This window comes from Carassius auratus, chromosome 13 (assembly GCF_003368295.1).
Source record: "Carassius auratus strain Wakin chromosome 13, ASM336829v1, whole genome shotgun sequence".
NCBI lineage: Eukaryota > Metazoa > Chordata > Actinopteri > Cypriniformes > Cyprinidae > Carassius > Carassius auratus.
Genome location: NC_039255.1, coordinates 1,968,086 through 1,990,708, shown reverse-complemented (window position 1 = coordinate 1,990,708; position 22,623 = coordinate 1,968,086). Strand labels below are relative to the sequence as shown.

Genomic DNA, 22,623 nt, shown 5'->3' with positions numbered 1-22,623 from the left:
GACCGGTTGGTCTTAAATTGCAATTCTGCCTTGCTTACATGAAAAGCTACATTATGGAAATGGAAAATTGTTGTGAAACTTTTATTTAATTTATTGAAACTGGATAAAAGCCCCAAGTCAGATGATCTATAGGTATATACAGGTGCATTTTAATAAATTACAACGTCGTGGAAAAGTTCATTTATTTCAGTAATTCAAATAAATAAATTCAATGAATCAGTGGGTTTTTGTTAAATGTGAGCCAAAGTCATCACATTTAAAAGAACCAAAGACTTAAACTACTTCAGTAAATCAACTTTTCCACAACATTCTAACTGATTGAGACGCACCTGTAGATCTATAATTAAACGGTCTTTGCATTTACTATAACATTTTCTATAACAGTCAGAAGTGTTAAAACTATAATAATATAATATCTAATATTATAGACTCGCAGACAAACCTGTTTTACACACGTCACTCAAACACAGAACCAGGAAACAGGAAACACGTGTGTTCAAGGAAAGAGAAACCGAAGTGTAGTTGAGCTCTTGTATGTTTGAATCTCTCTGTATTTCTACAGTAAAATGGCAGGAGCCAGATTTTCTCAGGAAGACTTCTCGTGTCCCTTGTGTCTGGATCTCCTGAAGGATCCAGTGACTATCCAGTGTGGACACAGTTACTGTATGAGCTGCATTACAGACTGCTGGAATACGGAGGAACAGAAGAGAGTCTACAGCTGCCCTCAGTGCAGAAAGACCTTCAGTCCAAGACCTGCTTTATGTAAGAATGTGGTGTTTGCTGGAATGGTGGAGAAACTGAAGAAGAGGAAACGTCCTGCTGACTGTTACGCTGGAGCTGGAGATGTGCAGTGTGACGTCTGTACTGGAAGAAAACACAAAGCTGCCAAGTCCTGTCTGATGTGTCTGAACTCTTACTGTCAGAATCACCTTGAACAACATGAGAGTTGGTTTAAAGGAAAGAAACACAGTTTGACTGATGCCACTGGACGACTGCAGGAGATGATCTGCAAGAAACATGAGAAGCCCCTTGAGGTTTTCTGTCGCACTGATCAGAAATGTATATGTGTGCTGTGCATGGATGAACATAAAAACCACAGCACTTTATCAGCTGCAGCGCACAGGACAGAAAAACAGGTATTTAGAACTAGACAAACTGGCTGTTATTAAGCCTCTCATCAAAATACACAACTTGAGCCCAAATAACTAGTTAATTATAGACCAATCTCGAATCACCCTTTTCTGTCCAAGATACTAGAAAAGGTGGTATCCTCACAATTATATTCCTTCTTAGAGAAAAATGGTATATGTGAGGATTTCCAGTCAGGATTTAGACCGTATCATAGTACTGAGACTGCTCTGCTTAGAGTTACAAATGATCTGCTCTTATCATCTGATCTTGGTTGTATCTCTCTTTTAGTTTTATTGGATCTTAGTGCTGCGTTTGAAACAATTGACCACAACAATCTTTTGCATAGACTTGAACACTTTGTTGGCATTAATGGAAGTGCATTAGCATGGTTTAAATCGTACTTATATGACCGCCATCAGTTCGTAGCAGTGAATGAAGAGGTATCATATCGATCACAAGTGCAGTATAAGGAGTACCTCAAGGCTCAGTACTAGGGCCGCTACTGTTCACGCTTTATATGTTACCCTTGGGAGATATCATCAGGAAACATGGTGTTAGCTTTCACTGTTATGCTGATGATACTCAGCTCTATATTTCTTCGTGGCCTGGTGAAACACACCAATTTGAAAAGCTAATGGAATGCATAGTTGATATAAAAAACTGGATGACGAGTAATTTCTTACTGCTAAATTCTGAAAAAAAACAGAGGTGTTAATTATAGGACCTAAAAACTCTGCTTGTAATAACCTAGAACAGTAAGACTTGATGGTTGCTCTGTCAATTCTTTGTCTTCAGTTAGGAACCTAGGTGTGCTATTTGATCGCAATCTTTCCTTAGAAAGCCACGTTTCTAGCATTTGTAAAACTGCACGCCTAGTAAACAAACTATTAACCAACTATTGACACACTGTTTTCCAAATGAATGTTGTTCAGTTGCTTTGACGCAATGTTTTTTGTTTAAAGCGCTATATAAATAAATGTCACTTGACTTGGCCTTGACACTGATGACATTGCTGACAGTTAGATCCATTTCATATGATTATATCAGCACCTATCTCAACAGCTTACATCATTTACTACACTGCACACTTCAGCAGAACGTAGATAGAAGTTCAGTAGATCTTACTGAAACTAGATGATTTCAGTCATTTATTGCTTCACTTTGTTCATTTATTTACTGAGCCACAGTTTAATTACACACAATCCAGAAACACTGTTAGTGTGAAGCTCTGTCTATGGCACTTTCACTTTTACAATACTTACGTTTTCAGTGGAAACAAGCCTTAATCCTCATGTGTATTCATGTACAGGTATGATGGTGGTAAATGATCACTGATCAAATTAAAACCTATAAACATTGGTTATCAGTTTCACTTTTACTGGATTCATCTGTTCATGATGATTTAGAGCCAGTAGTTTTCTGTGTCTTTCACAATCATTTGTTTGTCCTGCAGAAACAGCTGAAGAAGATGCAGAAGACGCTCCAGCAGAGAATCCAGCAGAGAGAGAAAGATCTTCAGCAGCTGAGAGAGACTGTGGAGTCTCATAAGGTGAGTCTGGAGAAGAAGAGAAGTTTGTCTCCGTCTCAGTTCAGACTCACTGAAGCTGAATCACTGTGTGTCCTAACAGCGCTCTGCACAGACAGCAGTGGAGGACAGTGAGAGGATCTTTACTGAGCTCATCCGCTCCATTGAGAGAAGCCACTCTGAGCTGATACGACTGATCAGAGATCAGGAAAAGACTGCAGTGAGTCCAGCTGTAGAACGACTGGAGCGACTGGAGCAGGAGATCAATGATCTGAGGAGGAGAGACACTGAGCTGAAGCAGCTTTCACACACACAGGATCACAGCCAGTTCCTGCAGGTAACACACATCTAGAAGAACAGGATCATAGTGGACTTGAGCGAAAGTTATCAATAATGGTCAGTCTAATCATACCTTTGAGCTGCTTTTCCCGAGCAAATATATGCCTCGTATCTGAAGCATACATTGGAAAAATAATGTACAATATACAGCCCCTGACGTCACTACTGGTGTGACTATAGAATAAATAGGTGTCTGAAGAACACATTATTATATTCTTCGTCTTCACTGACTGTTCTGTTTGAAGCGTGCATTTGAACGTGGTAAGAGTGATCTTTCTCTATCAATCATGGTGACTACTAGAAAAATTATTTAGACAGTGTGTGCATCCGTGTCATCATTATTTGACACCTGACGACACACACAATCTTTGCGTTTTTTGTTTGGGTGAAGAGCATTCATGCGATGTCCTTGAGGAAGCAATCTGCGTGCATTGCTAACTTTTTTGATGAAAAAGCTCCACTCTCGTTTTTCTCTCTTATTGAGGAAAGAGGGGCAGCTATTTGCTTCCTGCGGTTCAGGACTGCCGAGGCACGGAGGAGAATGAGCTCGTTGGGATCACAGGTGGATCTGGCTGAGGAGTTTAGAGAGGGACTTTCCCTCTCACGCTTATCGGCTGTGGACAAGAGGGAGCTGCTGGAGGATGATGTTATTTTATTAACACTTTCCGATCCAGAGGCTAGTGCTCTGCTGGGTTCATCCCAGGAAGAGCAGGAGATGTCAGAGGATGGTGAATAAGCTGAGGCTGAGCCTTCTCAATCATCCTGCCCTGCGTATGAAGAGCTGTTGGAGGTTATGGATCGCGCCATGGCAAAGTTGGACTTACCATGGAAGTATGCTAGCATGGTAACGCTGTGAGGATATCCCAACTAACATTATCTTTCTGACATAGTCCTCCAGCTCAGGTGAGCCTTCCATTTCTGCCTGATCTCCATACAGCGATCGAAAAGGAATGGAAGAGGCCGTTTTCTTCTTGCATCCATCGGTTTCAGCATACGAGTTATACCAACATTGAGGCGATGCGTGAAAGCTGCTATGAGAGGATGCACCCTGTAGAAGAGACGCTGGCTAGCTTTCTCTCTGTGGGGGACACATCCTCTCTTAAATTTCCCTCTTTGCCATCTAAGCCACTTCAGGATACTTCTCACTTAAATGTCAAGGCATACACAGCATCAGGTCAGCTGTGGCTTCATTGCACACGATGGCAGTGATTCAAGCCTATCAGGCTATTCTGATGAAAGACCTGGATAAAGGCGAGGGCCTTTTCCCTGATAGGTAGCTGAGTTGCACTGCACCACAAGATATCTCTCGCCGTGCTACCAAGCAGACCGCCTCTACCATAGGCAGGTTTATGGTGGCCATGGTGGTAACTGAGAGGCATCTGTGGGTGAACCTGGCAGATCTAAGGAAGAATGAAAGGGACTTTCTTCTCGATTCTCCAGTTTCGCATTCCAAACACTTCAGTACCTCCGTGGAGATGGTAGTCGAGAAGTTCAGGGAGGCGAAGATGTGCTCAGCTGCCTTCAAATCCATCATTCCACGAAGGTCCAGGTCTGAGCCTGAACAACATAGGGGTCCTTGTCCATCTCGGTCCGATGATCAGAGATGGGTACAGAATGCTAGTGTCACAGCTCACCCTCCTCCCCAACCTGCATGTAGGGGTAGGAGGTGAGTGAGTTAAAGGAAGGTAGGCAAGACTTAAGGGATGTGATCCAGACAAGGGGTCAGCGCCTTCATCTGAATCAGAGTAGTACTTGAGTATTGACTCATTCCCTTTATGGGTTTTACATCAGCCCTTTTCTTCCCCTTCCTAATTCCCCTATAACCACAAGCTCTCCATCTGACCGAGGTTAGGTGAGAACTTCTTGCATGTTTTGGTTGGTTCTGTGGTTTTTCACGTCCGGACTAAAGGGAGTTGTCCCTTGAGCAGGGCTTCAATGCAGGAACCAGGGTGGGTGAGTATGATCCATTTTATATATATATGTACTTCGAGTGGGAAGTATAGGTGGCATTTGCAAGAATCTTCTTGAATAATGCTGTCTCAGGCAGTGCTCCCCTCGCCCAGAGGATTGTGAATTTGATCTTGCCCCTCCCGTTCGATTCAGCACCTCTGCGATGCTTAGTAAGCTTTAAGTTTGCATACTAAGCTCTGTGTAATTTCTGAAATCCATATTGTGGTAAGTGTGCACGTGGAACACTTTGCGCACTTTCTAAAATCCACATAACTGGTAAGTGTGCACGCAAGACTCTGCGCAGTTTCTGAAATCCTGTACGGTAAGGGTTACACGCTCAGCTTCATTCCCTTTCTTCGAGTTGATAAAACCTTGGTTCCTTGGGCTCCACTTTACCATCGCTTCCCTAAACATGAAGGGTTATTGTGAGCCTTCTGAGGAGTGTCACATGATTCCTCGCTCTGTAGGCTGTTCTCGTGATAGTTTAGCAGCGCTCCCTTTTACCAAAAAGGGTTGCCAATGAGAGTGCTACTCTCTTCCTGAATTCGGAGTTCTCCTCTCACGTGAGATTTGAGTTCTCTGTTTTCCCCCAGAGCATTTGGCTACCAGAAGCATCAGGCGAACTAGGCAATTCCTTCGCCTCTCTGATGCGCTGAGTTTTTGGCTAGCTTACAGTACGCTTACCCTTCTGATTCTTATGATCAGGCTGTAGGTCGAGCCCCCCTCCCTCTTTGAGAGTTGGGTTTGTGTTCCCCTCAGCTAAGTAACCTACTGCTGGCTGTCCCAGCATTGGAACATGTAGTAGGTCGAGCACCCCTCTTGTTTGAGAATTGGGTGTTTGTCCTTCCCCTCGGCTAGATATTTACTGCTAGCCTCTCCAGCATTATTACCATAGATCGAGTGGATGACTCTCAAATATATTGTTTTTGGGATGCATGATTGCATTTATGAGCTGCTCTTTCAGAGTGCCATGAGAGCCCATTAGAACAGTATCATAAAAAAATCCATGTTCTGGTACGTGTGCATGTGAAGTCTTTGTCCACTTTCTAAAATCTACACTATGGTAAGTTCGCACTCTAATTCTCTGCATTCTTTCTAAAATCCTATATGGTGAGGGCTTTGCGTGGTTGCTCCGTGCCTTTTCTTGAACTTGTAAGCCCCGTTCAACTTGGGCGCTACTCCACCTATTTAAAACAGGAGGTCGTGGCCTAGTGGTTAGAAAGTTTTTCTCCTAACACTAAGGTTGTGGGTTTGAGTCACGGGCCGGCAATACCACGACTGAGGTGCCCTTGAGCACCGAACCCCTAACTGCTCTCCGGGCGCAAATTCTGAGTATGGGTCACCATACTTGGCTGTAAGGCTTGTCATTATTTAAACAGGGTGTTGCTTCTAGTGATCTGTTGAGACAGTTCCTACAGCAAAAATAGCAAGCACTAGCCCCCTGTGTGACAGGCCAAGACTTAGTATATTGCTAAGCTCTTGGTCGTTTCCCTTTAATGGACTATATCTTGATTCCAAGCCTTGAGTTGTACCCCGGGCCCAGGAGTCTGTACTTAGGCCCAGGAGTTGGTACTTAGTACTCACCATGGTTCTGGCCTGCACTCCCCTCAGAATGGTGGAGTGGGTATACTATTCCCCATAGCAACCCCTAGAGGACACAGTTCAAAGTTCCCTTGAAAGGGAACATCTCAGGTTACGAATGTAACCATGGTTCCCTGAGTAGGGAATGAGACACTACATCCTCTTGCTTTCCTGAGAAATCTTTCCTCAGATGAAGAAGTGAACGATGTGTTCTTCCTGCACCTATTTATTCTATAGTCACACCGGTAGCTCTATGTGATATTATGAATGTGAGAAGAATAAAGCTAATGCTGTGAAAGTGCTGGATTGAGTAACTATAAAATCTGATGTTCCTCCAGGTTATTGAGTGAAGTGTGGAGCTGATGAGTTTTGATTTCTGTTTTCTATAGAGTTTCCAGTCTCTCTCAGCACCACCTGAACATACATATGTATATAATGATCCCTTCAGTTCTCTCATCTCTATTGATGGCCTGAAAGAATCTGCCCATCATCTGAGAAACAAACTGGAGAATTTCTGCAAAGAGCAGCTCAAGAAGATCTCCGACAGAGGTAACGTTCTGGAGATTCATCTGCTCTCAGAAACCAGTCCATCATCATCTCATATCATGGAGAACATCATATTAGAAATGTGTTAGGAATAGATACAGGATCATGAGAATCACACTGTTCATGTCTGTTGATTTCCACAGTCACTTTCACCAACATTGTTCCCAGAACCAGGAATGACTTCTTACCATGTAAGTCAGTAATGTTCACGTTATTCCTGTAGACGGTGAAAGTTTTATAATTGATGATGTAAATGATGATTTGCACAAACATCTGCTCGTCTGTACTGAGGCACTGATGATACGCTGAACATGAAGAGTTCAGCTACATGAAATGATCAAACAGATTGATAATTCCTGATTGTGATGTGTTTTATCTCCATCAGATTCCCGTCAGCTCACTCTGGATCCGAACACAGTGAATAAATGCCTCCGTCTGTCTGAGAACAACAGAGTGATCACTGGCACTCACATCCTCCAGTCGTATCCTGATCATCCAGACAGATTTGATGTGTATCATCAGGTGTTGTGTAGAGAGAGTGTGTGGGGACGCTGTTACTGGGAGCTGGAGTGGAGTGGATGTGTTTATATATCAGTGTCATATAAGAGCATCATCAGGAAGGGACGGGGTTATGAGTGTTTGTTTGGATCTAATGATCAGTCCTGGAGTTTGATCTGCTTTCCTGACAGTTACTCATTCAGACACAAAAACATACAGACTGCTCTCCCTGTGAAGCCCATCAGCAGGAGAATAGGAGTGTCTGATGATGATGATGGTGATGATGATGATGATGATGTTGTGAGGAGAATAGGAGTGTTTGTGGATCACAGAGCAGGAACTCTGTCCTTCTACAGCGTCTCTGACACAACGAGCCTCATCCACACAGTCCAGACCACATTCACTCAGACGCTCTATCCTGGGTTTTTGGTTAATTATAAATCATCATTGGAACTGTATCATGGTTCATGACTTTTCTGTGTTTTTTCACTGAATATTGTAATTAGTTTTACCAATGTTATCTGTTAAACTCAGGACCTGGATTATGTTATGGAAACAATACGTTACATTTTTTTCCTATTAATTTGTTGTGTCTCCCACAATGCGTAATAACAGTCAAATGTCATGATATTTTTATGATGCGTTCGTGTCCTTTCCAGAGCTTCCTCTTTTATCCTCTTTTATACAGTAAAAAATTTGAAATGTTTTTACAATTTAAAATAAACAATTTTAATGTGAATATCTGTTAAATTTTAATTTATTTCTGTGTTGCTCCGCTGTATTTTCAGCATCATTCCTCCAGTCTTCAGTGTCACATGATCTTTAGAAATCATGAAAATATGATGATTCACTGCTCAAGAAACATTTCTGATTATTATCAGTGTTGACAGACATATGCTACACATATTCTGCTGAAATCAATAACTATTTCAGATATTCCCACTTCTAAACATCATGCAAAATCAACATGAGCTCTAATTGGTCGCTTTGAAGCTCCTCCTGTCTAATTGGGTGGCTGTTAGAGCTCATATTCAGCTCATTCACACATTTGGTGATGTTCACATTCATCAGAATCACAAGTCATTCAATCCGATGATCTCTACAGTCCGAGTGATTTGGTTTGAAATGTTTAGTTGGATTCATAGCCGCTCTGAAGATGTGTAAAGGATGTGCTCGTTAGGTTTTGGAGCAAACCCATCCACATATTACCCCTCTCTCTTTTATCCAAAATATTTGTCTGTTGTTCTGAAAAGAGAAAGCGCTCAGGAGAGAAGCACTCTGACAGAAAGCACATCTCCTGATAAAAATCTCCCAGCATGCAGTGTTTGTATACGGCTGCATGGCCCGATGAAGAATGACAGTGCAGTAAAAGCTCATGCACACCAATCTAAATATAAACACATGGGTTCCTGAAAGCATCAGTGAATGTTGCAAATGCACGGCATCTCGTGTAATAAATGTGCATGTGCAACAAAACATTTTGATGCATTACTGTATGTACAGTTCAGTGCAGATTTTGTCTGAAGTCTGAAATGATGCAGAAAGTTATTTTAAAACAACTTACTTTTAGATTTTCTAACTAGTGCATGACATCCAGCCAAGCCTTGACCCTCAGCTTTAATTCGGATTCTTATTCAGTCTGATGGGTTCATTTTCTTTTAACAATTTTTGTAAATGTAAATGTAAATGTAAAGAATTTGTGACATCTTATTCGGACTGTTTTGTTTTTCAGTCAACTATCTAAGGTTCTTAATCAAGATGCATTTGTTTGTGAAGTATATAATTAATTAAATTATATACTTATATATATAAATAATATATATATAATTAAAATATTAAAATTAAGTGATTTAAAAATATATATTCTCCATTTAAATTTAAATGTGTTTTTTTTCTGAGCATATCTGCAGATGTTTGTTTTAAATATAAATTTTATTTCATTTATCAGAAAACTTACTCTAATAATCTTCATTTGATTCTGTTTATATTTCATGTGATTACATTGTTAAAAAGCACAAAAAAAATAATTTTTATATTAATAACATAATTTATTAAATGTTTTATTTGTTTGCAACATTAACCAATTTCACACATATAAATGTGCTGTTTAATGATTGAATATTGATTAAATTAAATTAAAACTAGTTAAAACGTAAAGATTTAAAATAAATATAAAAAGCAAAAATTGAATATTAATAAATATAAAAATAAAACAAAACACTAATTATTATATACTTATTATACTTATATTTTATTTCTTTTCTGCAAGTCAAGTGACCATTAATCAACATTTGATAACCATGAACATGCAAAGGTGTTATTTAATTATTAAATATTAATATCTCATGGAGACTTCAAGGAAATATTTAAGCTCAAATGTTTAAGTATCTGCTAATGATCTTAGAAAAAAAAATGGTTTCCCTTTAAATTAATTTTTTTTTTTTTTTTTTTTTTTTTTTGCCTATTTACAGATTTTTTGTTCTAAGTATAAACTCTCTTCATTTTGATTAATTTTTCAGAAAACAAGATGTCATTTCGTGTCTCAGGTAAATGTATCTTGATTTGAGGATGTTCAGGTATTTATACTTGAAAACAATTCAAAAATGCTGAAGAAGAAAATCTTTTCTTGCAGTGTGTAACAAAGAACATGAATCAACATTTATGCATTTTCTGCTTTCATTCAGAGTGACTTGCACTGAAACTATTTCAGACACATTATAATGAACAAACTCTTTGCTCACTGTTTTTTTTTTCTATCTCATTACAAAAGCTGAATCAGTTTGTTCATTTAAATAAATCGACTCCTCAAAGCATTCACCTCCTCCAGTTCCTGCTGTGCAGTATTTTATATTTATTAGTAGACGTTTTTATTGACTTATACAATGAAAATACTGCAAGCGATTCGTCTTAAGGAGGTGATAAGATGAGAAATGCTGTCAATATACATCATCTCCAGTACAAGCTAAAACAGGGAGGCATTTAAGAATTAGAGGAAGCAGAGAAGAAGAGGTTCTTTAAAAGAGTAGCTTATTTATTATACTAAAACTGTTTAGTTAAATATTGCTGTATATCTGTATAGTAGAGTACAAGAGCTATCCTCACAAAAAGTGTTCATGTCACTTCTCTCTCTCTCTCTGTGGTGGACGAAGTACACAAATCAAGTGCTTGAGTAAAAGTACAGATATGTATAATAAAATATTACTCCAGTAAAAGTACTCCTTTTTCAATTTTACTCAAGTGAAAGTACAAAAGTACTACATTTTAGATGTTTGCAATTTTATATAGGCTAATTTAATTTTATATTAGCACTTTTTTATTTTTTATAATCCTACTGCTCAAAATACCTGGGATTTTTTCAAAAATAACCACTATATGGAGTCAAGACATATTTTTGTTGTTGATATGGACTGCGCTGACGAGAGTAATGTTCACTGTGAAGCTTACACTGTGATGTACCTGAGAGAAAACAGAGATGACCATCTGATTTTCACCAGTAAGAACAAAGTATTTTAAAGTTTGTTGTTTTACAGAACATCACAGTTATATATGACATGATAATAAGGCCTGAAGTTAGGAAGAACATTTTAAGGAAAATATAATTATATTTTCATAATGATTTTTATGTATAGGTTGTTGAATAAAAATATTTGGACATTATTTATAAAAATTACCTCAAATTAGCACCAGCAAGCTTGTTAGCTAGACATTTAGCATCAGATAACAATATTTACTTATTTTCAGTACGGTTATGAATAAACATTGATGTCTGTCTAACGTTACTCGTCTAATTAATCCAAACAATATAACCTTACTGTTGATAAACAATATAAAAACAGACGTCATGGTAGCATTTTAATAAAACTGTTAATATTACGGCAGCGGGGAATTTGGATGCATGAGTTATTTTATTTAATCTGTGTTAGTTTAAGGTTATTTGATTTTATTTTTTAACCTAAAACCCAGAGCAGCTGATTGATGTGTCTGCATCGTTTGCACTCGAGCATTTCAGTGGGCTTAAATAGATCACTCTTTACAGCGGATTTAGTTCCCAAACAACTGACAATTTTGACGTAAATATGATTTTCAGTTGCAATAATTAATCCTAAATTTCGACATTAATAACTTACTTTTAGCAACATCACATGCACGCGCGCTCACAAGATCTGCCGGTTCTTACTTCTGGAGACTCGCACTAAACGGTTCATTTGAATCAGTGAGTGGTCGACTCCAGAACAGCTGTAATCGGATCATTCTAATTCGTGAATTAATCTTTTGGTGCGATTCGCGATCCGATTTAAAAGTATATTTTGAAAAGAGTTCGTTCATGATGAATCAGACACCGCTTCTGCGTGTCGGAGATATTATAGGTAGTAACGATATGTTTTATGAAATGTAGTGAAGTTAAAAGTAGGAATCTTATGCTTTGGAATGTAGTGAAGTAATAGTAAAAGTTACTCAAAATACTCCAGTAAAGTACAATACTTGAAAAATTTACTTAAGTACAGTAATGAAGTAAAGCTACAGTTTGACAAACACTTCCTGCTTCGATGTCCAGATCTGGATTTAAAAAAATCTCAAACATGCTCCGAAGTCCCGATCTGAATCAACCGAGTCGCGAACATGCTCCGAAGTGCCGATCTGAATCAACCGAGTCGCGAACATGCTCCGAAGTGCCGATCTGAATCAACCGAGTCGCGAACATGCTCCGAAGTGCCGATCTGAATCAGCCGAGTCGCGAACATGCTCCGAAGTGCCGATCTGAATCAACCGAGTCGCGAACATGCTCCGAAGTGCCGATCTGAATCAACCGAGTCGCGAACAGGCTCCGAAGTGCCGATCTGAAAACTTCGACCAAAGAATGTAAAAAATTACTCTATTTCTCTAATAACTCTAATAACTCTACAACGCTATGAAAGACTCAGATCACGTATCTAAAAATAAATCGCTATAGTAAAAGAGAAATAATAAGAGGAGTGAAGTTTCCTACCATTGTGCTGTGTTTGGTCCTCACGCGAGTCTGACGCTCCGCGGCGCGTCTCCGCCCCTCACACGCGCGTTTACAGCGCTAAATTAATAATCTTTGCTAATTATTATACATTGACTTCATTGTCAGCTTCAGGTACTTCATTTATTATTGTTCAATGAACTGTTTGAAACAAAAAAGGTTGTATTTCAGTAATAATTCTAAATAATTCCCTCTTTGATAATTACTGTAGTTACCATGTACTGAACATCACATCCTTTCTTTTGTCCCTATATGTAATCTCTCTCTCTCTCTCTCTCTCTCTCTCTCTCTCTCTCTCTCTCTCTCTCTATATATATATATATATAGATTGTTGAATAAAAATATTTCGACATTATTTATAAAAAATTACCTCAAATTAGCACCAGCAAGCTTGTTAGCTAGACATTTAGCATCAGCTTCAATATTTACTTATTTTCAGTACGGTTATGAATAAACATTGATGTCTGTCTAACGTTACTCGTCTAATTAATCCAAACAATATAACCTTACTGTTGATAAACAATATAAAAACAGACGTCATGGTAGCATTTTAATAAAACTGTTAATATTACGGCAGCGGGGAATTTGGATGCATGAGTTATTTTATTTAATCTGTGTTAGTTTAAGGTTATTTGATTTTATTTTTTAACCTAAAACCCAGAGCAGCTGATTGATGTGTCTGCATCGTTTGCACTGGAGCATTTCAGTGGGCTTAAATAGATCACTCTTTACAGCGGATTTAGTTCCCAAACAACTGACAATTTTGACGTAAATATGATTTTCAGTTGCAATAATTAATCCTAAATTTCGACATTAATAACTTACTTTTAGCAACATCACACGCACGCGCGCTCACAAGATCTGCCGGTTCTTACTTCTGGAGACTCGCACTAAACGGTTCATTTGAATCAGTGAGTGGTCGACTCCAGAACAGCTGCAATCGGATCATTCTAATTCGTGAATTAATCTTTTGGTGCGATTCGCGATCCGATTTAAAAGTATATTTTGAAAAGAGTTCGTTCATGATGAATCAGACACCGCTTCTGCGTGTCGGAGATATTATAGGTAGTAACGATATGTTTTATGAAATGTAGTGAAGTTAAAAGTACGAATCTTATGCTTTGGAATGTAGTGAAGTAATAGTAAAAGTTACTCAAAATACTCCAGTAAAGTACAACACTTGAAAAATTTACTTAAGTACAGTAATGAAGTAAAGCTACAGTTTGACAAACACTTCCTGCTTCGATGTCCAGATCTGGATTTAAAAAAATCTCAAACATGCTCCGAAGTCCCGATCTGAATCAACCGAGTCGCGAACAGGCTCCGAAGTCCCGATCTGAATCAACCGAGTCGCGAACATGCTCCGAAGTGCCGATCTGAATCAACCGAGTCGCGAACATGCTCCGAAGTGCCGATCTGAATCAACCGAGTCGCGAACATGCTCCGAAGTGCCGATCTGAATCAGCCGAGTCGCGAACATGCTCCGAAGTGCCGATCTGAATCAGCCGAGTCGCGAACATGCTCCGAAGTGCCGATCTGAATCAACCGAGTCGCGAACAGGCGCCGAAGTGCCGATCTGAATCAACCGAGTCGCGAACAGGCTCCGAAGTGCCGATCTGAATCAACCGAGTCGCGAACAGGCTCCGAAGTGCCGATCTGAAAACTTCGACCAAAGAATGTAAAAAATTACTCTATTTCTCTAATAACTCTAATAACTCTACAACGCTATGAAAGACTCAGATCACGTATCTAAAAATAAATCGCTATAGTAAAAGAGAAATAATAAGAGGAGTGAAGTTTCCTACCATTGTGCTGTGTTTGGTCCTCACGCGAGTCTGACGCTCCGCGGCGCGTCTCCGCCCCTCACACGCGCGTTTACAGCGCTAAATTAATAATCTTTGCTAATTATTATACATTGACTTCATTGTCAGCTTCAGGTACTTCATTTATTATTGTTCAATGAACTGTTTGAAACAAAAAAGGTTGTATTTCAGTAATAATTCTAAATAATTCCCTCTTTGATAATTACTGTAGTTACCATGTACTGAACATCACATCCTTTCTTTTGTCCCTATATGTAATCTCTCTCTCTCTCTCTCTCTCTCTCTCTCTCTCTCTCTCTCTCTATATATATATATATATATATATATATATATATAGATTGTTGAATAAAAATATTTCGACATTATTTATAAAAAATTACCTCAAATTAGCACCAGCAAGCTTGTTGGCTAGACATTTAGCATCAGCTTCAATATTTACTTATTTTCAGTACGGTTATGAATAAACATTGATGTCTGTCTAACGTTACTCGTCTAATTAATCCAAACAATATAACCTTACTGTTGATAAACAATATAAAAACAGATGTCATGGTAGCATTTTAATAAAACTGTTAATATTACGGCAGCGGGGAATTTGGATGCATGAGTTATTTTATTTAATCTGTGTTAGTTTAAGGTTATTTGATTTTATTTTTTAACCTAAAACCCAGAGCAGCTGATTGATGTGTCTGCATCGTCTGCACTCGAGCATTTCAGTGGGCTTAAATAGATCACTCTTTACAGCGGATTTAGTTCCCAAACAACTGACAATTTTGACGTAAATATGATTTTCAGTTGCAATAATTAATCCTAAATTTCGACATTAATAACTTACTTTTAGCAACATCACACGCACGCGCGCTCACAAGATCTGCCGGTTCTTACTTCTGGAGACTCGCACTAAACGGTTCATTTGAATCAGTGAGTGGTCGACTCCAGAACAGCTGCAATCGGATAATTCTAATTCGTAAATGAATTGTTTGGTGCGATTCGCGATCCGATTTAAAAGTATATTTTGAAAAGAGTTCGTTCATGATTAATCAGACACCGCTTCTGCGTGTCGGAGATATTATAGGTAGTAACGATATGTTTTATGAAATGTAGTGAAGTTAAAAGTACGAATCTTATGCTTTGGAATGTAGTGAAGTAATAGTAAAAGTTACTCAAAATACTCCAGTAAAGTACAACACTTGAAAAATTTACTTAAGTACAGTAATGAAGTAAAGCTACAGTTTGACAAACACTTCCTGCTTCGATGTCCAGATCTGGATTTAAAAAAATCTCAAACATGCTCCGAAGTCCCGATCTGAATCAACCGAGTCGCGAACAGGCTCCGAAGTCCCGATCTGAATCAACCGAGTCGCGAACATGCTCCGAAGTGCCGATCTGAATCAACCGAGTCGCGAACATGCTCCGAAGTGCCGATCTGAATCAACCGAGTCGCGAACATGCTCCGAAGTGCCGATCTGAATCAGCCGAGTCGCGAACATGCTCCGAAGTGCCGATCTGAATCAGCCGAGTCGCGAACATGCTCCGAAGTGCCGATCTGAATCAACCGAGTCGCGAACAGGCGCCGAAGTGCCGATCTGAATCAACCGAGTCGCGAACAGGCTCCGAAGTGCCGATCTGAATCAACCGAGTCGCGAACAGGCTCCGAAGTGCCGATCTGAAAACTTCGACCAAAGAATGTAAAAAATTACTCTATTTCTCTAATAACTCTAATAACTCTACAACGCTATGAAAGACTCAGATCACGTATCTAAAAATAAATCGCTATAGTAAAAGAGAAATAATAAGAGGAGTGAAGTTTCCTACCATTGTGCTGTGTTTGGTCCTCACGCGAGTCTGACGCTCCGCGGCGCGTCTCCGCCCCTCACACGCGCGTTTACAGCGCTAAATTAATAATCTTTGCTAATTATTATACATTGACTTCATTGTCAGCTTCAGGTACTTCATTTATTATTGTTCAATGAACTGTTTGAAACAAAAAAGGTTGTATTTCAGTAATAATTCTAAATAATTCCCTCTTTGATAATTACTGTAGTTACCATGTACTGAACATCACATCCTTTCTTTTGTCCCTATATGTAATCTCTCTCTCTCTCTCTCTCTCTCTCTCTCTCTCTCTCTCTCTATATATATATATATATATATATATATATAGATTGTTGAATAAAAATATTTCGACATTATTTATAAAAAATTACCTCAAATTAGCACCAGCAAGCTTGTTGGCTAGACATTTAGCATCAGCTTCAATATTTACTTATTTTCAGTACGGTTATGAATAAACATTGATGTCTGTCTAACGTTACTCGTCTAATTAATCCAAACAATATAACCTTACTGTTGATAAACAATATAAAAACAGATGTCATGGTAGCATTTTAATAAAACTGTTAATATTATGGCAGCGGGGAATTTGGATGCATGAGTTATTTTATTTAATCTGTGTTAGTTTAAGGTTATTTGATTTTATTTTTTAACCTAAAACCCAGAGCAGCTGATTGATGTGTCTGCATCGTCTGCACTCGAGCATTTCAGTGGGCTTAAATAGATCACTCTTTACAGCGGATTTAGTTCCCAAACAACTGACAATTTTGACGTAAATATGATTTTCAGTTGCAATAATTAATCCTAAATTTCGACATTAATAACTTACTTTTAGCAACATCACACGCACGCGCGCTCACAAGATCTGCCGGTTCTTACTTCTGGAGACTCGCACTAAACGGTTCATTTGAATCAGTGAGTGGTCGACTCCAGAACAGCTGCAATCGGATAATTCTAATTCGTAAATGAATTGTTTGGTGCGATTCGCGATCCGATTTAAAAGTATATTTTGAAAAGAGTTCGTTCATGATTAATCAGACACCGCTTCTGCGTGTCGGAGATATTATAGGTAGTAACGATATGTTTTATGAAATGTAGTGAAGTTAAAAGTAGGAATCTTATGCTTTGGAATGTAGTGAAGTAATAGTAAAAGTTACTCAAAATACTCCAGTAAAGTACAATACTTGAAAAATTTACTTAAGTACAGTAATGAAGTAAAGCTACAGTTTGACAAACACTTCCTGCTTCGATGTCCAGATCTGGATTTAAAAAAATCTCAAACATGCTCCGAAGTCCCGATCTGAATCAACCGAGTCGCGAACATGCTCCGAAGTCCCGATCTGAATCAACCGAGTCGCGAACATGCTCCGAAGTCCCGATCTGAATCAACCGAGTCGCGAACAGGCTCCGAAGTCCCGATCTGAAAACTTCGACCAAAGAATGTAAAAAATTACTCTTTTTCTCTAATAACTCTAATAACTCTACAACGCTATGAAAGACTAAGATCACTTATCTAAAAATAAATCGCTATAGTAAAAGAGAAATAATAAGAGGAGTGAAGTTTCCTACCATTGTGCTGTGTTTGGTCCTCACGCGAGTCTGACGCTCCGCGGCGCGTCTCCGCCCCTCACACGCGCGTTTACAGCGCTAAATTAATAATCTTTGCTAATTATTATACATTGACTTCATTGTCAGCTTCAGGTACTTCATTTATTATTGTTCAATGAACTGTTTGAAACAAAAAAGGTTGTATTTCAGTAATAATTCTAAATAATTCCCTCTTTGATAATTACTGTAGTTACCATGTACTGAACATCACATCCTTTCTTTTGTCCCTATATGTAATCTCTCTCTCTCTCTCTCTCTATCTCTCTCTCTCTCTCTCTCTCTCTCTCTCTCTCTCTCTCTCTATATATATATATATATATATATATATATAGATTGTTGAATAAAAATATTTGGACATTATTTATAAAAAATTACCTCAAATTAGCACCAGCAAGCTTGTTAGCTAGACATTTAGCATCAGCTTCAATATTTACTTATTTTCAGTACGGTTATGAATAAACATTGATGTCTGTCTAACGTTACTCGTCTAATTAATCCAAACAATATAACTTTACTGTTGATAAACAATATAAAAACAGATGTCATGGTAGCATTTTAATAAAACTGTTAATATTACGGCAGCGGGGAATTTGGATGCATGAGTTATTTTATTTAATCTGTGTTAGTTTAAGGTTATTTGATTTTATTTTTTAACCTAAAACCCAGAGCAGCTGATAGATGTGTCTGCATCGTTTGCACTCGAGCATTTCAGTGGGCTTAAATAGATCACTCTTTACAGCGGATTTACCAAACAACTGACAATTTTGACCTAAATATGATTTTCAGTTACAATAATTAATCCTAAATTTCGACATTAATAACTTACTTTTAGCAACATCACACGCACGCGCGCTCACAAGATCTCCAGGTTCTTACTTCTGGAGACTCGCACTAAACGGTTCATTTGAATCAGTGAGTGGTCGACTCCAGAACAGCTGCAATCGGATCATTCTAATTCGTAAACGAATCGTTTGGTGAGATTCGCGATCCGATTTAAAAGTATATTTTGAAAAGAGTTCGTTCATGATGAATCAGACACCGCTTCTGCGTGTTGGAGATATTATAGGTAGCTAGTAACGATATGTTTTATGAAATGTAGTGAAGTTAAAAGTATGATCTTATGCTTTGGAATGTAGTGAAGTAATAGTAAAAGTTACTCAAAATACTCCAGTAAAGTACAATACTTGAAAAATTTACTTAAGTACAGTAATGAAGTAAAGCTACAGTTTGACAAACACTTCCTGCTTCGATGTCCAGATCTGGATTTAAAAAAAATCTCAAACATGCTCCGAAGTCCCGATCTGAATCAACCGAGTCGCGAACATGCTCCGAAGTCCCGATCTGAATCAACCGAGTCGCGAACATGCTCCGAAGTCCCGATCTGAATCAACCGAGTCGCGAACATGCTCCGAAGTGCCGATCTGAATCAACCGAGTCGCGAACAGGCGCCGAAGTGCCGATCTGAAAACTTCGACCAAAGAATGTAAAAAATTACTCTATTTCTCTAATAACTCTAATAACTCTACAACGCTATGAAAGACTCAGATCACGTATCTAAAAATAAATCGCTATAGTAAAAGAGAAATAATAAGAGGAGTGAAGTTTCCTACCATTGTGCTGTGTTTGGTCCTCACGCGAGTCTGACGTTCCGCTGCGCGTCTCCGCCCCTCACACGCCCGTTTACAGCGCTAAATTAATAATCTTTGCTAATTATTATACATTGACTTCATTGTCAGCTTCAGGTACTTCATTTATTATTGTTCAATGAACTGTTTGAAACAAAAAAGGTTGTATTTCAGTAATAATTCTAAATAATTCCCTCTTTGATAATTACTGTAGTTACCATGTACTGAACATCACATCCTTTCTTTTGTCCCTATATGTAATCTCTCTCTCTCTCTCTCTCTCTCTCTCTCTCTCTCTCTCTCTCTCTCTCTCTATATATATATATATATATATATATAGATTGTTGAATAAAAATATTTGGACATTATTTATAAAAATTACCTCAAGATAGCACCAGCAAGCTTGTTAGCTAGACATTTAGCATCAGCTTCAATATTTACTTATTTTCAGTACGGTTATGAATAAACATTGATGTCTGTCTAACGTTACTCGTCTAATTAATCCAAACAATATAACCTTACTGTTGATAAACAATATAAAAACAGATGTCATGGTAGCATTTTAATAAAACTGTTAATATTACGGCAGCGGGGAATTTGGATGCATGAGTTATTTTATTTAATCTGTGTTAGTTTAAGGTTATTTGATTTTATTTTTTAACCTAAAACCCAGAGCAGCTGATAGATGTGTCTGCATCGTCTGCACTCGAGCACACCGATCACTCTTTACAGCGGATTTAGCTCCCAAACAACTGACAATTTTGACCTAAATATGATTTTCAGTTACAATAATTAATCCTAAATTTCGACATTAATAACTTACTTTTAGCAACATCACACGCACGCGCGCTCACAAGATCTCCCGGTTCTTACTTCTGGAGACTCGCACTAAACGGTTCATTTGAATCAGTGAGTGGTCGACTCCAGAACAGCTGCAATCGGATCATTCTAATTCGTGAATTAATCTTTTGGTGCGATTCGCGATCCGATTTAAAAGTATATTTAGAAAAGAGTTCGTTCATGATGAATCAGACACCGCTTCTTCGTGTCGGAGATATTATAGGTAGTAACGATATGTTTTATGAAATGTAGTGAAGTTAAAAGTATGATCTTCTGCTTTGGAATGTAGTGAAGTAATAGTAAAAGTTACTCAAAATACTCCAGTAAAGTACAATACTTGAAAAATGTACTTAAGTACAGTAATGAAGTAAAGCTACTGTTTGACAAACACTTCCTGCTTCGATGTCCAGATCTGAATTTAAAAAAAATCTCAAACAGGCTCCGAAGTCCCGATCTGAATCAACCGAGTCGCGAACAGGCTCCGAAGTGCCGATCTGAATCAACCGAGTCGCGAACAGGCTCCGAAGTGCCGATCTGAATCAACCGAGTCGCGAACAGGCGCCGAAGTGCCGATCTGAATCAACCGAGTCGCGAATAGGCTCCGAAGTGCCGATCTGAATCAACCGAGTCGCGAACAGGCTCCGAAGTGCCGATCTGAATCAACCGAGTCGCGAACAGGCGCCGAAGTGCCGATCTGAATCAACCGAGTCGCGAATAGGCTCCGAAGTGCCGATCTGAATCAACCGAGTCGCGAATAGGCTCCGAAGTGCCGATCTGAATCAACCGAGTCGCGAACAGGCTCCGAAGTGCCGATCTGAAAACTTCGACCAAAGAATGTAAAAAATAACTCTATTTCTCTAATAACTCTAATAACAAGAGCTGCAATAGGATCATTCTAATTCGTAAACGAGTCGTTTCGTACGATTCGCGATCCGATTAAAGTTTATTTTGAAAAGACTCAGTTCGTTCATGATGAATCAGAGACACCGCTTCTGCGTGTCGGAGCATGTGATATATTATAGGGAGTAACGATATGTTTTATGAAATGTAGTGAAGTTAAACGTACGATTTTATGCTTTGGAATGTAGTGAAGTAAAAGTAAAAGTTACTCAAAATAAAACTACTCCAGTAAAGTACAGATACTTGAAAAATGTACTTAAGTACAGTAATGAAGTAAAGCTACTCCGTTACTGTCCAACACTGCTCTCTCTCTCTCTCGTGTGTGTGTCTCTCTCTCTCTCTCTCTCTCTCTCTCTCTCTCTCTGTGTGTGTGTGTGTGTGTGTGTGTCTCTTTCTCTCTCTCTCTCTCTCTCTCTGTGTGTGTGTGTGTGATGTTGACACAGCTGGATCTCAGTCCATGTACAGGATGTCTGTAAAGACCCACCATGACTCAGTTTGGACTCAATTTTGACTAATACTGAATCTGTTTTTGTGCAGGCGAGAAGAGTACATGCATGTTGACCTTTAGTCTACAGTAACATGTTCACACGACGCCTCTGCACTCAATCACTGATGCATTACTTTACGGATTACTTGGAAAAAGTGTATCTAGAGATATCTTATGCACATTTTTTCTTAAAGTCACTTAAGTCAGACTAGACGGATATAAATTCACATGACAGATTTAGAATTGAATCACTTAATCAAAACTCAAACTCTTGATTATTTTTCTTGGTCATTCAGGCATTCTTCAGGACATCTGCCAAATGAATAAATAATGTATGAATCAGTCGATCAGAATCATCTCAATCTAAATGAACTCTTTCCCTTCGTCTGTCTCCAGTTTAACACCATCATGCCTCCGAGTCCTCTGTGTGATTAAGAGATAGCTGGACACAGAATGGACAGACAAGCTTGAGTCGACTGCATTGCATTGTGGGATACTGTGAGCTGTGTTTTTGGCAGATGAAGATGTTATTTTGGTATTCAGAAAGATTGTGCTCAGTTTACACAAATGAGGGTTTATCCACTGTATTTAGCAATGCAGAAATAAGCGGTTTTATTTAAATGTGAGAATAACAAGTGTATTTTGTCTAATTTACATCTGTTCATTTAGAATTTTATCCAGAGTGACTCACAAATAAGAATCATACAAACAGAAACAATTAGTAAAAGACTAGTATCAGCTGAAAAAATTATATTGAGGATTAGACTACATACTGTGTGTGTGTGTGTGTGTATATTTCTACCACACCCTCACTTCCTTTGATTCAGTCTCTCATACACCATTTATTACACTCTCCTCTAGAGCCTGTGTGTGTGTGTGTGTGTGTGTGTGTACGTGTGTGTCAGTCTGTGTGTGTGTGCCTGTGTGTGTGT

At 38.6% G+C, this 22,623-nt stretch overlaps 2 protein-coding genes across 2 annotated transcripts; both read left to right on the top strand.

The window, feature by feature from the left end:
- Nucleotides 1–503: 503 nt before the first annotated feature.
- Nucleotides 504–2,641, top strand: LOC113112314 (E3 ubiquitin/ISG15 ligase TRIM25-like; the record flags this gene model as incomplete). Its single annotated transcript, XM_026277761.1, has 2 exons — nt 504–1,136; nt 2,585–2,641. Coding segments are annotated over exons 1-2 (627 nt in total), but the record flags the coding sequence as incomplete, so codon positions are not given.
- A 280-nt stretch (nt 2,642–2,921) lies between these two features.
- Nucleotides 2,922–8,253, top strand: LOC113113211 (stonustoxin subunit alpha-like; the record flags this gene model as incomplete). Its single annotated transcript, XM_026279379.1, has 4 exons — nt 2,922–2,993; nt 6,916–7,075; nt 7,216–7,263; nt 7,458–8,253. Coding segments are annotated over 4 exons (864 nt in total), but the record flags the coding sequence as incomplete, so codon positions are not given.
- Nucleotides 8,254–22,623: the final 14,370 nt, after the last annotated feature.